This window comes from Macaca fascicularis, chromosome 20 (genome assembly GCF_037993035.2).
Source record: "Macaca fascicularis isolate 582-1 chromosome 20, T2T-MFA8v1.1".
NCBI lineage: Eukaryota > Metazoa > Chordata > Mammalia > Primates > Cercopithecidae > Macaca > Macaca fascicularis.
The window spans coordinates 52422853-52438032 of record NC_088394.1 but is presented as its reverse complement, the minus strand read 5'-3'; the positions used below and the strand labels follow the sequence as shown (position 1 = coordinate 52438032).

The 15180-nt window shown below is 48.4% G+C and overlaps 2 protein-coding genes across 2 annotated transcripts in view; one reads left to right on the top strand and one right to left on the bottom strand.

The window, feature by feature from the left end:
• AMFR (autocrine motility factor receptor) overlaps nucleotides 1–8377 on the top strand; it is a 58076-nt gene extending 49699 nt beyond the window's left edge. The window contains exons 11-14 of the mRNA XM_005591964.5: nucleotides 851–985; nucleotides 2654–2737; nucleotides 5733–5917; nucleotides 6786–8377. Of these exons, the coding sequence (XP_005592021.1) occupies nucleotides 851–985; nucleotides 2654–2737; nucleotides 5733–5917; nucleotides 6786–6933 (552 nt within the window). The 3' untranslated portion in view covers nucleotides 6934–8377. The remainder of the gene's footprint in view (nucleotides 1–850; nucleotides 986–2653; nucleotides 2738–5732; nucleotides 5918–6785) is intronic.
• A 3988-nt stretch (nucleotides 8378–12365) lies between these two features.
• The window catches only part of GNAO1 (G protein subunit alpha o1), a 167034-nt gene continuing 164219 nt past the window's right edge, over nucleotides 12366–15180 (bottom strand). The window contains exons 8-9 of the mRNA XM_005591961.3: nucleotides 14696–14911; nucleotides 12366–13688 (exon numbers count right to left, since the gene is read on the bottom strand). Of these exons, the coding sequence (XP_005592018.1) occupies nucleotides 14724–14911 (188 nt within the window). The 3' untranslated portion in view covers nucleotides 12366–13688; nucleotides 14696–14723. The remainder of the gene's footprint in view (nucleotides 13689–14695; nucleotides 14912–15180) is intronic.

Below are 15180 nucleotides of genomic sequence, written 5' to 3'. Positions count from 1 at the left end.
TGCAAAAGATACGATTTTGTTTTTTTTTATGGCTGAGTAATATTCCGTGGTATATATGTGCCTCATTTTCTTTATCAAATCCTGTGTTGAAGGGTGCTTAGGTTGATTCTATATTTTTGCTACTGTGAATAGTGCTGCAATAAACATATGAGCACATGTATCTTTCATATATAATGATTTCTTTTCTTTTTTTTTTTTTTTGAGACGGAGTTTCGCTCTTTTTGCCCAGGCTGGAGTGCAATGGCATGATCTCGGCTCACCGCAACCTCTGCCTCCTGGGTTCAAGCGATTCTCCTGCTTCAGCCTCCCGAGTAGCTGGGATTACAGGCATGCGCCACCATGACTGGCTAATTTTGTATTTTTAGGAGAGACGGGGTTTCTCCATGTTAGTCAGGCTGGTCTTGAACTCTCGACCTCAGGTGATCCACCCGCCTCAGCCTCCCAAAGTGCTGGGATTACAGGAGTGAGCCACCGCGCCCGGCTATATATAATGGTTTCTTTCCCTTTGGGTATATACTCAGTAGTGGGATTGCTGGTTCGAATGGTAGTTAAAATGAACACTTTTTAAAACTAGAATATTCTAGCCGAGCCTCTCTTGGGATCCAGTTGGTTTTCTGTGCTCTTCTTATGTTGAAATTGATGCTGTCCACAGTTGCCTGTTTGGCTTCCTGGAAAAATACTAAAGAGACTACAGTGTGAAGGTAACCTACCGAATAAAGGTGGCTCCCTTACCTGTGTTTTCAGGGCATGATGCCACATTCACTGCCCAAAGCCTGCCAGACACTGTGACTTCAGTGAGCAACTGTTGACAGTGAACGTTTCTGTGGACTCTGTATTTGTATTCCTATAGGCTCATCAGATTCAAGAGATGTTTCCCCAGGTTCCATACCATCTAGTGCTGCAGGACCTCCAGCTGACACGCTCAGTTGAAATAACAACAGACAACATTTTAGAAGGACGGATTCAAGTACCTTTTCCTACACAGGTAAAACTGGGGTTTTAAAGCATGATAAATGGATTCTATCTTCACAAAGATTGAATACTGTAGGTTAACTGTTTAGTTACTTAACAGCTCAATATCATTTATGACTTAATGAATGGTTTCTATCAACTCTCTTAACTTTGCCTAATGAATAACTGAGAACAGACACATCAAAGATAAGGTGAGTATTTGAGTAGCTTGTTATTCAAATATATACTCCAAACCAGCCTGCCCTTGCCAGTCCAGGAAGTCATAGTGTTGGTTCCTATTGGACAAGGATTGGCAACATTTTTTTCTTTAAAGGGCAGGTAATAAATATTTTAGGCATTTCAGGCCACACAATCTTTGTCGCTTCTCAATTCTGCTGTCATAGTACTATACAGCAGCCGTGGATAGTATTTAAGTAAATGAGCAAGACTGTGCTCATTTATAAGTAAGTAGAGTAGAGTAGTGAACTTGACCTTCAGGCTGCAGTTTGCCAACCCCCTGCTCTAGGAGCTGTGCCATTTGTCCCTAGTTGGCTTTGCATACTGGTTTGGTGTTCCACTAGCTACCATTCATCTATCTGAGGTGGTATTTTTGATTTTTAAAAAGGTCAGATCTCTACTTTGATGAGCATAAGAAGTATTAATATAGATGAGCCTTCTGGCAGGACCATGGAATTTGCATATGACCAGGGAATAATCTACCCCAGATTATTCAATTTTAATATGTAAAAATATGTGGAAATCTATTAATAAAATTCTAAAACCTGAGACTCTTTGAAGAAGAAACAGCATAGACTCAGTCACATGGGCTGAGATATTAGATGTGGTTCCCAGTTCTCAGCTCTTTGACCTGGCTGTTGGCTGTGGATTTCCCCGAAGGCAGACTCTGGGACAAGGATTTGAATGCACATAGTTAGTTTGGGAAGTGGTCCCAGGGATCACAGGTTGTGTGTAGGGATGTGAGCTGGGGAGGGGAGGGTGGCCAGTAACGGGTTTGTTATCAAGCAGGTTACCACTGTGGGTAGCTGAAGCTCCTTCCCATTTGGGGCCTCTGGGATCCAGTGCAGAACATATCCCTCGCAGGAGATGAGGAGCTGGTGTCTTCACAGAGGAATTCTCTCCCTCACTGGCTGAGGTCTGCCTCTGGGGGTGGCTGAACTACCTCATACAGCCACAGAAAGTCCTCAGGCAATGAAATACAGACACTGGCCAGCCAGCACTGAGGTGGTGAGACCTTACTGGCCGGTCCCCAGAGTGTCTGCAGCATTGTGTGAGATCTTTAACTGGCTAGAAGGACAGTAACAGCAGCACCTGTTTCATAGGATGCGAAGATAGATGAGACAGTCATGTCCCAGTTTTCCTTGGTGCCATGCTGAAGTTACGTGTTCAGTCTGTGTTCTCTGCTGTTATCATTGTTTTTGTTGTCTAATTACTGTTACTCAAAAGCAAACTAATTGTGGGGCCAGTTGCTGACTCTAAGACTTGGAACTCTAGGTTAGGCCCCAGGCTCCTTTGTCTTGCTTTTAATCTTTATGGCATTTTAATTTCTGTGGTGCTGTAGACTTCCTTAGAGTTACAGGCTGGGTTGGGTACCACAGCTCCCTCTGCACACCAGGGTTTCCCTGAGTCTGTGATTTGATTTCTGAGTGACTCTGGATTGTTTGTGGTGCTGTTTTTCTTCCAGCGGTCAGATAGCATCAGACCTGCATTGAACAGCCCCGTGGAAAGGCCAAGCAGTGACCAGGAAGAGGGAGAAACTTCTGCTCAGGTAAGACCCGCACTCTAGTGAGAGAGTTCATGGAGCTGTGGAGGCGGAATGTGGTCCAGTCCCGGCAGTGGTTCTTCCTCAGTCCTGAGGCTTGCAAGGCTTAGGGCAAGAGGACAGAAGAAACTGTGCTGTATCCGCCCCAATAATGAAGGGCAGCCAGTCAGGCTGTGCCCGTGGTGTGGCCTGTTTCCACCCAGAGCTGGCAGCCATTGCCTGGGGATTGCCCTCATGCTGGAGGAGAAGGGGGTTGTCTTCCCCTGGGCCAGCCCTGCCACCTTGAGCCTGAGTGAGAGCCAGTGGAATGACAGAAGGAAGCTGGGCTGAGGACCTTGAGGGTGCCTGGACCCATCTAAACCCAGATGGGGATGGCCTAGGGCAAGCTCTCCAGGGAGCCGAGGCCATTGAGATGCCCTCCCCCCACCTCACTTGTCAAACTCAGGATTTCCAGATACTTCCGTGCATTTTGCAAAACTGAGACTGCCTGAGGCTGGGTGGGGCTGGGGGAAGCCTGGCTTTCTTGAGAACCAGATCTGTCTGTTGGCCCACTTTGGGTGCCTTGAGGTGGCCACCCTAACTCCAAGCAGCAGGGTCGAGGCGCCACCTCCCCCAACCCCCACCTGCGCCCTCCTCCCTACATCTGTGGTCCTGGATCCCACTCCTCTTCTGTGATTCCCTTTGCTTCCTCAGTTACCATACTGTCAGAGCACTTGCTTATGCGACCACAAATAAAAACTGAACAACCCCTCCTTGGCCTTTCTGTGTTGGCGCCGTGCAGGGCTTTCCTGCACACTGGCTTGGGTCTAGGGTGGTGCTGCCTTCCTTACCGGGGTGCGCAAGGTCTCCTCTAGAAGCACTGGTGAGTGACACAAGCTTTCACCTCTCGTGTTTTACAGATAGGAAACAGTAAACACTACTAGGCCAGTAAACACTACTGGCTTAAGATTTTCATATCCACATCTGTAATTGGATTATGCATCATTTGTGAAATGGTGCATGACTTCTAAGGAAGGGGGTCCATGTCTGCATTTCCAGTTTTTGGATAGCTGGTGAAGCTGAGATATGGACGCTGGGTGGACTTGGGGGCATCTGTGGGTACAGCACATTCAGTCCCTGTCTTGATTTTCCACCTCTGCTTCTAGAGTTAGCATGAAGATTTCTGGATTTTATATATATATATAAAATAGAGGAAAGTATGTGTTTCACAAGAAACCTTGCTGTGCAACATTTTTGGTCATTTGTGAAGAAAAAGTCCTTGAGTAACAGTTAACAGAAACCTCACTGTAGCCAAGTAAGCCCTTCCACTCTCCCTCCGTTCTAATCTCTGCCCTGCCCCGCTCAGGCTGGTCTTAGGCATGCAGCTGCACAGAGCAGGGGCCGCAGTGGGCGGCTCTTGTCCTTCTCACATCTCCTCGCCTCCTCACTCACCGTTCTTTCTAACCTGCCCTAGGGTCAGGCTTAGAGGAGATGGATAGGATAGGACAGTGAGACCCCAGCGTGTGTGTGTGTATGTACGTACATACATGTGCCAACTATTTGTGTCTGTGTGTGTGTGTGTACATGTTCTGCCAACTATCCCCCTGTCCCTCTCTGGCCCCAGAAACTCCTCCTTTGACCCTGGGCTGGCTATTGATGACCACTCCCACCCTCATGGGGGTCCCATTACCTCTCCAAGTGGTCCTTAGGGCAGAGTTGTTTTCAACAACCTTAGGTTGGTTCCGTTGTGTAGGAGGCCTTTCCAAGCTCCGGAACACACACAGTGTTGTCTGTTGTCAGTGGAAGGGCAAGCGTGCTCCCGTCACAGCTCCCCACCTGCTGTGTTTTTATTGACTTCTGCCAGTTTCTTTCTGTGGATTTGTCAAGTGTGGGCAGCCACCAGGTCCCCCGTCCTTTGACTCTAGGGGATACGAGTGGTTCTCTTGAAATTCACTCTCAAGCTTAGCTGAAGGCAGGAAAAAATGAGGGTAGCTCCAGCAGGGACTCTGAAGTAAAACAGCCTACCTCTCAGCTGCACCCACCTCCGCTCTGTCACAGCCTAGCAGCAGGCGATGGGCTGACCCTGGCCAGCCCAGGGCTGCATGTGGGAGCATGAGCAGCGCAGATGGTCAGGCACCTGCCAGGACGCGGGGGTGCCTGGGCATTGTCGTGGACTTTGGAGCTTCAACCAAAGCCAAGGAACCATATAATCTATCCTGTCTCTTTTCAAAAGATCCTTAGGGCTGGGCACAGTGGCTCACACCTGCAGTCCCAGCACTCTGGGAGGCTGAGGCAGGTAGATTGCCTGAGCCCAGTACTTTGAGACCAGCCTGGGCAACAAAGCAAAACCCTGTCTCTACAAAAAGTACAAAAATTAGCCAGATGTGGTGGCATGAGCCTGTGGTCCCAGCTACTTGGGAGGCTAAGTTGGGAGGATCACCTGAGCCTGGGGAGGTTGAGGCTGTGGTGAGCCGAGATTGTGCCACTGCACTCCAGCCTGGGTGACAGAGTGAGACCCGCTCTGTAAATAAATAAATAAATAGATGCTTAGCAGTTTTCCTTTTTACCTCTGTTTTCAGAGTCAATTGAGGATATAAAATTTGTGCAGAAGATTTGATAAGACTGGTTTACATTTTTGAGCAATTAGTAGAAGTGAACAGAAAATTCCCAGGATGTAAACTCACATTTGTCGTGTTGGTAGCATATTCTGAGAGTGCAGGTTGAAGGTGCTTAAGTTTTTCATGCTGGAAATCATTTCCTTATCCCTCTGATACTGAACATTCTGTGTGAGTCAGGCCCTGTTCTTAGTACTACTCAAGCTATAGGCAGCAGGCCTGCCCTCAGGGAAGCTGCTGCTCCATTAGCTGTAGCTTGTGGTTCCTAGTTTCTGCCTCCCTGCTTGGCAGCAGCCTTCTCTTTGCATCCAGAACTGCCTTGTCTAGGGTGCGCTGTAGGTGAGGAACCTGCTTAGGAGGGAGGCCTGTGCTCACAGCTGCCTCCTTGCTTGCTGCCCCATGTCCAGACCGAGCGTGTGCCACTGGACCTCAGTCCTCGCCTGGAGGAGACGCTGGACTTTGGCGAGGTGGAAGTGGAGCCCAGTGAGGTGGAAGACTTTGAGGCTCGTGGGAGCCGCTTCTCCAAGTCTGCTGATGAGAGACAGCGCATGCTGGTGCAGCGTAAGGACGAGCTCCTCCAGCAAGCTCGCAAGTGAGTCGCTTCTCCAGCCCCGCTTGGCATAATCCAGGTCAAAAACCAGTGGCTGAAGGCCGTTGGCAGGCCCACGTCTTCTCTTTTTAAACAGATGCCAACAGTGAAAAGCCATTACATGCCAACCTAAAACTCAGATTTCAAGCCTGTCTTGAAAAATCCAGAGCATCTGGTAACACTGGCCCCTACTGGTCTACCTCTGATGCTGGTACTCTCAGTTATCTCCTGTGCCCCTTTGGCCACGCTTGCCAAGGGAGCACTTGTGTGCCAACCTATTCTAAGCCCTTTATATGAATCATTTTCACAGCTCTAAGAGGGATCTCTGTTAACCCATTCGGCCGACACAGAGCTGAAGAAGTGGAGGCCGGAGAGGTTAGCCCTGGCCTGGCCCTGGCGTCTGCCTCCCAGGTGTCCTCCCTCTTGACCACTCTGCCTTTCAGCCGAGCATTATGAACACACATGGAGCATCTGTGCGTCAAACCCCCATGGTTGGTGGCAGCTGCGGCAGGTGTATCCTGTAGATAGAGGGGGTTTTGTTCCAGCTCTTGAGGACAGGGCCAGTACTGTGTTCATCGAGTGGGTTTGGGCCCTGGCAGACCCTGTGATTGTGAGGGTTCTGTGCTGTGTCTGTGGGTAGAGGGGAAGGGCACAGAGAGACAGCACGGAGCAGCACTGAAGGGTTCCTCCCTGGTGCAGAGAGAACTAGCTCCCATCTGTTGGGGGCTGGATGTCTTGGTCATGAGGTGGTGCTGAGTGACAGCTTCATGAAGGTGCCTGGACGTGGGGAGATGTGGAATCAGCCTTCTGGCTGTGTTCCACAGCAATCCATCTCTCCCATGAGACAGAAAAAACTTCTGTTTTTTTCTAGACGTTTCTTGAACAAAAGTTCTGAAGATGATGCGGCCTCAGAGAGCTTCCTTCCCTCGGAAGGTGCGTCCTCTGACCCGGTGACCCTGCGTCGAAGGATGCTGGCTGCCGCCGCGGAACGGAGGCTTCAGAAGCAGCAGACCTCCTAGCGCTCCCTTGCCTTCCTCAGCTGCCTCCTGCGCCCTGTGCCCAACCGACCGGAGGAGGCCTGTCCCAGTTCTGCCCGCTGTGTGGAGAAGCGGGCTTGACTGCATTGCCGCTGTATAAAGCATGTGGTCTTATAGTGTTTGGACAGCTGACAAATTTAATCCTTCTTTGTAATACTTTCTATGTGACATTTCTCTTCCCCTTAGAAACACTGCAAATTTTAACTCTAGGCATGATCTCTTCTGGTGTTGACTGGACTGCTTGGGGTAGGGGATGATCAGGAGGAAGTGAGCAGTCGCCTGCCTGCAGCAGGCAACTTCAATTCCTGCCTCGTGTGTACATCCCACAAATGCAGGTGTCCTGAGCACCACATCCAGTGGGAAGAGTGTCGGGGAGACGCACAGTGTGAGCCCGCCCCCACATCATGGGGTAACATCTGTTATCAAACCGCTGTCCTTGTTGTGGAAGCACGTAGACTGTGCCAGAGGCCAGGCCCACGGGCTCAGGCACCCCTGAGCCAGCAGGGCGTCTTGGAAAAATAACTCTTGGTTCAATACCTGGAGCAGAGGAGGGGAAACCCCAGGGCTGCAGGGTGTGACAAAATCACCCCTTTCTGTCCCACTGTATCTGGGACTTTCTGATCCCCCAGTCCAAAGCCGGCTTGATTTCCGCGAACTCTGGTGCTCCTGCATCTCATGAGTGTGCCCCATGGGTTCCCTCCCCTCTCAGCATTTCCTTGTCCCCTCTGGACCTGCGGAGTGGTTAAGCAGCAAGCTTTGGTTTATGGTTTTCATTCACTGGTCAAGTACATTAGGCAATGCTAAAGCCTGTGAGTTTGGTCCTTGAACAAGATGTGGGCCTTGCAAGATGGGAGAGTAAACCTCGAAGGGCTTTATTAAAGAAATAAAAGAGAACTTTTGTATCTTTCATCCTGGGAGCACTGCGTTTTCCTAGCTGTGTTCTTCCTGGTTTAATTCAGCAGAGAAGGTAAGGTGTGAACCTACATGCCTTGGAGCAGGCCCAGGTCCCAAATCTCTTCAAATTCTTCACATGTTTAACTTTAAGGATTTGAACCGTGCAGTCTTAGGTTGCAGACTTCAGTTTTATGCCCCACTGGATTACTTTTTTTTTTTTTGAACTGTTTGAAAGCTTTGTTTTGTGGTAGTCCTTTTGGGAAGAATCCAGTATTATCTACAATTATTGGCAAAGTTTAAATGTATTTTACATAACTGAAAGTTTTTAGAATGTTGAAAAGTAATTGAAAAACGTGATAGGTAAATTTTTAGGCAAAGATAATTTATTTCAATAAATCTTTCAAAAGCCTTACCTTGAAATGCTGTTAGTAAATTTCTGTGATTTTTTTAAAAAAAAATTTTGTTTTGCTGAGAGCATAGCTATTTGTTTTTATTGTAAAACAACAGTAATAATAATAAAAAGCAAACTCTACTGATGTGTGTGGCTGGAAGCTAAGGCATCTCTTTCCAGAGGTGCCAACGTTAAACCCCATTTTGATTTGGATTTTGTGTGTACTATTTTGGTTGGAGGGTTTTTCCCATGTTTTTGAATTGGGAACTTTTATTTTTCCTAGTAGTATATGTGGAGGAGGCAGAACTGCATTTTTCTTCCCCTTGTATTTATATCATTTTTTTTCAGGTAAGTGGGTAACAGAAGATTATTTTACTCTCCTCGAATTACGTTATGCTTTACACATTGCACCCACTATAGGTGCCACTAATTCCACATATTCACATGTTTCTGATGTGTGAGAAGACAAAATTATTTGGATCAATTTTAGAGGGTCTTGACACATTACAAAACAGCCAAACCACAGTGTTTAGAGCAGGGGCTTATTAAGTAGCTTAAAATGATCCAAGAAGTGAAGTCCTCAGTCTGTCCTCCATTTTACACCTGGATACTTAAGGATTTCACCACTTCCTGGGGGCATCCGGGACAGGTGCTGAGGGTAGTGGCAGTTATGCTGGGGCTTCCCCTCCCAGGACCCCTTTTGCTGCCCTGGCTAACTGCAGGGTCAGGCAGATGGTCCTCACACCCAGCCCCTGGAGAAGCAGCACTCAGGTCGGGCTGTGGGTCCGGGTTTGTAAGCGTAGCAGCAGGAGCGTCCGGGTGCTCTGGCGGATGGTGGTTGAGCTGCCCCTGGCCTCTGTGGGCTCTTTTGGAATGAGGCTGTGTTGCCCTCTCCATTTTCTTAGTGGCCCTGTTTTGTTGACCTCCTGGATTCTCGTCAGTTTTTGTTGCCTTTTGAATGTTGAGGCTTTTATGTACCATAGAGGATGGTGGACCATGTGGCTATTTTCCTTGTGTTGATGTGAATCCAGGTGCCCAGGTGGCCTCTTGGGCCTGATTTTCCACTTGGGCTGAGTAGACAATGTGCCCTTTTATCTGTAGCCAGCCGACTTGATCCTGTCAGTGGTGACTTTCAGTCCTGCTGGAGCAGGACACACATGGAAAAGGAAACCACGGCCTTGCCAACAAGCCCTGGTGAGGAGCAGCGGCCGCCTACCTGCCCTCGAAGGCCCTCCGTCATCTGGAGCCTCCGTCTTGCCGGGCTGCTGCTTATCTGTTAGGTTAGACGTGGTTCCAACCTTGGCTGCATGTTAGAATCACTTGTGGAGCTTGTAGATAGTCACTTACTGTAAACAACCGCAGCGAGCCGCCTCTGGCAGCCCTCACACACGCAGGGCCAGGCTCTCACAGTGCGGGACAGAGCAGTCTCTGGGACCAAGGAGATCAGTCATGAAATACGAGAGGGCAGAGTTGACTTGAGAGGAATCTGTCCACTTGCAACTCTTGGGGTTCTGGTTCTGCGGGGGAAAAACAGGTTTCTCCCCAAGAGAGGAGTCTGTGATGCCTTTTCTGTTTTCCTTAAGAGCTCTGAGTCATTAGAGGTTCCCTCTAGATCTTTTCATGTGGTAGCCAAGATGGCCAAGAAAAAAGAGGAGGGAAGAGGGGAAGTAAGTGGGAGGATGATTTTTAGGAAACGAAGTGCACAGAGGAAACAAGCACATCATTTTTTTTTTTTTTTTTTAAAGAGGGGGTTCCAGTCAACTAGAAAAAAATTACCAAAAACAGGATCCCAAAAGAGAAAAAGCAGGAAGGCCTTACCAATATAAACATATATCCTGAATATCAGGTTTTAATTAAGCTGACTTCTAACCGTAGAGCTCTTGAAATCCTTTCAAATCTTGTATTACCCGATTTTAGCTGGGACAAACAGCTGGTATTTCTGGGTTTTGGATCTTTTTAACCAAAGATACTCTCCCAGGTGGCAATGCCTTATCCACAAACATCAAAAGTCACACAAATATCAAACCAAAAGGAACTAATTCTCTGGGAATGGAATTGGCTGTAGCAGTGAAAGGGCTTTTTTTTTTTTTTTTTTTTTTTTAAATCTTGCAGGGCATCTAAAGCAGGCGGTTTCAGTGTTTAAAGGATTTTAACTGGTTTCAGATCTGATGTCAGCCGGAATGTTGCTCGGATCATTCTCTGAATGTTAGCATTCCAACATCACTGTCAGTTATTAGTCCTGGTTTAGAAAAAAAAAATGTGTTGGGTCTGCTTTTTATAATCTCAGTAGTTTTATTTGTGTTCATTTCCCCCCTTTAGAGAATTACTCTTTTAATTACTTGTCTTATTGCCCTAAGCAACTGCCAGCTAGGCAGCAAAGGCGCATTTTGGAGCCCCGTCTTCATTGGGTGGTCTAACTGGGCAAAGAACAGTCAGGAATCTGGCAGCCCCCAGAGCCAGAAGAGGTTCATGGTGACTCTGACTCTTCGACTTTCTCAGTAGAGTTTCAGGGCAGAGATCAGACCTGGAGGGATTCCACAGGTGGCGATGATGGATACCTTTTGTTTACCTCCTGAATAGAGGCCGTTTTCTCAGAATTTCTTCTAGAAGGTTTTTAGGTACCATTGGAAGTAAATCTCCTATTTGATTTGGTTCTAATTAGAACTAGCTTTTTCCAATTGTGTGCACAGATAAGCTAGAGGGAGAAAAGGATCTTTAAAAATATATATAACAGATAGGTTCTGCCCCCACTCTCCTTGTTGCAATTTAATTGGCCTTTTTGCTGCATCCTTTCCAAAAAATGCTATGACCTCCCATCTAAGAAAAATGAGGCAAATAAACTTCTGTTGGTTTTATCCGCAAAACTCATTTGAAAGTTGGGAAAGAACCCTACGAGAATATGGCTCAGTTTTTAGAGAAATTCAAATATGCCATATATAGAAAATGTCATGGTTTCCTTCAGCCTTCCATGTGGATCTTGGTTTGTTACAGAGTCAAACTGGGGCCTGGATTGCAAACCTTCCCCTCAATAGAGAAGGTAGGTCATGTGCCCCTCTCTGCAGATAACAAGTTGGGGTCTGGGGAACTGGGGGAAAAGCAGAAGGGGTTTAAGGGGTGCCTGTATTGGTTGGGTATTCATAACAGTGCCTCTTGTTCTTCCGTAGTCTCTGAAACAATATCCCCTGCCTCCACTCCCTTGATTCAAAAGGCTGCTGGAACTTGCCCGAGAGAGGCCTTTCTGAGCCTCTAATTCCCATTTGTTGGGATGCAGAGAGGATTCCAGGTAACTGACCTTTTGGCAGCTCCCCCATCTCACTGAAGACGGCATGATACATGATGCTTTTGGCCGCTTGGCCAGTAAGTGGCACGTGGATATGATGCAAGGAGTTCAGTGGGCTGCTGCTGCCTCCAGGCCCTTATTGCAACCCATTTGCTAATTATTACAGCAAAAGCGGGCCGATGTAGGGGATGGGTGAGACCTACAGTCTGGGGGAGGAACAAGGATCAGACTCCGCACGCCCCACTGCACTGCTGGGTTACCCTCTGCATGTTTGGTCTGCAGGGGCCTTCCTGACATCCAGGTGTAGTCAGGGAGCAAATTGAAGGCAGCCTTCCTGGTCAGGCTGGGCCCAAGCTCGTCCTGGGCATGTGAGTGGCTGGGAACTCTTGGGTGCAGATGGGCTCAGGCAATTGGCCTCATTCTTGGGATCATTCCTCCCACTGTGGGGGAACCGCTGGCTACAGAAGAAAGAGGATCCTGCATGATAGGAGAGGGGGCTCGCCTGCCCTCCTTGTATTTCTTCCTTCCTAATCCCCACTTCCACCTCATTTCTCGAAAGCAAACAACCTGCTGAGGGTGAGGAGGGGCCAGGAGCCGGGAGGAGAGGACATAGCAGGAGAAAGTGGCAGCTCCCCTGCCCTCATTCCCAGGTGGCACTGGGCAGTGGTCGCGTCAACTGTGCTCTGAGCTGGGGCCCCAGTGACGGCCCTGGGGATGGGAAGGTCCTGTCAGGGACTCCTAACTGCCGGCCTGCCAGCGTGTGTGGCCGAGTCCCTCCTTCCCTCTCCTGCCAGAATGAAGCCCACCCCAAATAACCATTGTTGGAAGGCACAGGGTGAGACTCAGGAGTACAGACAAACATTCTCTTTTATTGAGCTACACAGGAATTTTCCATTAGTCAGAGAAGTAGACTGGCAGTGTGTAAGATATCACAGAAACCTCACCGATTGGGAATAGAAAGGCTTACAAAGACCCGTGGGCTTTTTTTTCTTTTTTCCTTTTTTTTTTTTATTTTTATTTTTTGTGTGTTTTGTCTTTTTGCCTCCTCTTTATTTGAAATGGCTGTGACTGGTCTTCTTCAGCAAAGATTAAGTCTTAAAAGTGAAACCGTGAAGAGGTTTGGGGTTTGGATATTAGTCAAAGTAGAAATGACATAGGATTGGTCATGAAAACGGTGGCTTTAATGTAAACACTACATTCCATCTTTTTAAATTTTTTTGTGTTTTTTTTTCCATCTTGTGGTATTTAAAAATTTTTTTTTGTTCTTTTTGTCTGCAGCACAAACATCCCCACATGAGAGAGCGGACACAGGGCACCGAAACAAAGGCAGAGGTGGGGAGGGGCGCACACACGAAGGGGGGTATCAGCCGGGACCGGAAATCCAACACAGCAAAGGAAAAAAACCACAACCCGTTTCCCAAAGACTAGGAAAACTGATCTTGGATTGGGGGTGTAATACATAGTACTCAGCAGGACAAAAAAAAAAAAAAAGAACCCAAAAAACCCCACAAAGGCTATCTGTAGAAAGGGGGTTGGTGGGCAGATTGTTTTCTATGGGGCTGGATTTCCATATACGATGGGTGTTCTTTTTGGCAGCTACTGGCCAGTGAGAGCTGTGCTTTTTCTATACAAACCTGGAGTAAGCATGTGGCGGGAGTGGCTTAGGGCCGCGAGGTGGCGTCTGTGGTGTCTGGGCGGCCGGCAGGCAGCAGGGTTTGCAGGGGCCTGTGGCCTTCTGGAAAGCCCGGCCTGAGCACACTCCTCGGATCGGTGCACCGCACCGGGACCCCAGGCGGCAGATGGGCCCTGCCCCCCAGCAGGAGCGCCAGGGCTGCGCCGCGAGGTGGGACGGGGGCCGGCGTGGGTGCAGACGGGTATGTTTGTTTTGCAAGAAAAAGAAAGAAATATGGATGAAATGGTGAGTTTTCCTTTTTTTTTTTTTTAAGCTACAAAGCACATGAGAAATGTTCTTTTTTTTCCTTTCAAATTCTAAATGTGAAGACTCAACTAAAACCGGATTCTACAGCATTCTACAGAAATACACAGCCGTCAGTCACTCTGGGGTCGTAGGTTAGACAGGGGCTTGATACAGAAAGGCTGTGTGTCTTACAAAGGCCAAAAGGTCATGCTACCAGGAGATCAACGTCAACAGCAAAGAGTCCATGAAGCAGTCTGTAGAGAGAGAGATAAGGGGTCCAGTCTGACCATTTTCTTTGATTTTAAGAACCAACCAACCAACCAAAAAACCCTAGAACATTTTGACTAATGCTGGGGTGGGGCGAGATGGAGCAGCAGCACGAGGGGTCTGGAACCCCAGTGAAGCCCATCCCCAGCGCCTGGGGAAGCCTGGCCCCCCTGGGACCCTGACTCGGGTCAGGCCCACAAGTCCGGCCCTCCCCAGGCCACGCCTGTTCCCCTCGCTCCCCGCCTTCCCATGTGCCCTCTTGGAGCTGGGCTGGCTTCAACTTTGCAGGTGAACGTGGGTCCCCTCCTGTCAGCTGCTTTTAGAAAGCACACCAAGTCTCCCTGTTCTCTGATTCTTGCCATCTTAACATGAATAAAGAAAACTCAGGAGACAGTGGATTGGTCGGAGCAATGATTCTTCTAAATTCCTGAAATTAACAACCACCACCACCCGAAAGAGAAGCATCCTTAAATTGTTCTGTTGTTGGGAGTGTAGAGTAAGGAGAGGCTTAGGGCGCTGGCCATTTCTGAAAGGGTCTGGAATTTGCCAAGAGCAGGACGGAACTGAGGGCGCAGAGGTTCCGAGGGCGGAACACAGAGAGCTGGCTGGGCCAAGGCCAGGGCTGTTCTGCCATTCCCCTGCTCTCAGAAATGGGGATCAGAGAGGAACACCCCAGGGCGATCCTCAAAAGGAGGGACTCCCAAACCCAGCTCCCGTCTGGACATGTGTGAGTGTGTGTACACAAACACACGTGCATGCTCACGTGCCGTCCCAGGAAAACCTCCATGAGCTATGGGATGGTGGTCAGTTCTGTCTGCAGCTCTTTCTAGTACAAACTAAAAAGATTTTTTAAATATATATTTGTATATATATATAAGGTTTTGTTATGCCTCTTTAAAGTTTATTTACCAACTTGCATTTGTTAGTGGTGTGTGTGTGTGTGTGTGTGTGTGCGCGCGCACGCAAGCTGTTCTGTAGGTGCTGGAATCATTACCAAATAGGTTGCTATACAGGACAAGAGGTCAGTACAAGCCGCAGCCCCGGAGGTTGTTGGCAATGATGATGTCGGTGACGGCGTCGAACACCACCTGGATATTATTCGTGTCTGTGGCACAAGTCATGTGACAATATATTTCTTTGTTGGGTGAGCGGTTTTTGCTTTCAAATTGTGCTTGGATGTAGGCGGCTGCATCTTCATAGGTATTGGGGCCTGTAACAAGACACAGAACAGGGAGAGGCCCTGGTGAGCACTGTGGGTGGACAGGGCTGGGGACGTGAAGACAAGAAGTGGGTTGTGGCGTGTCCCAGGAAGTGGGATGAGAGGAAGGCAGCAGGAAGAACTGCTGGGCAGTTCCAAGCCGTAGTTGCATTTTAAATTAAATAACAGTTTTTTTTTTCAGACGAAGTTTTGCTCTTACTGCCCAGGGTGGAGTGCAATGGCGCTATCTCAGCTCACTGCAGCCTCTGTCTCCTAGGTTC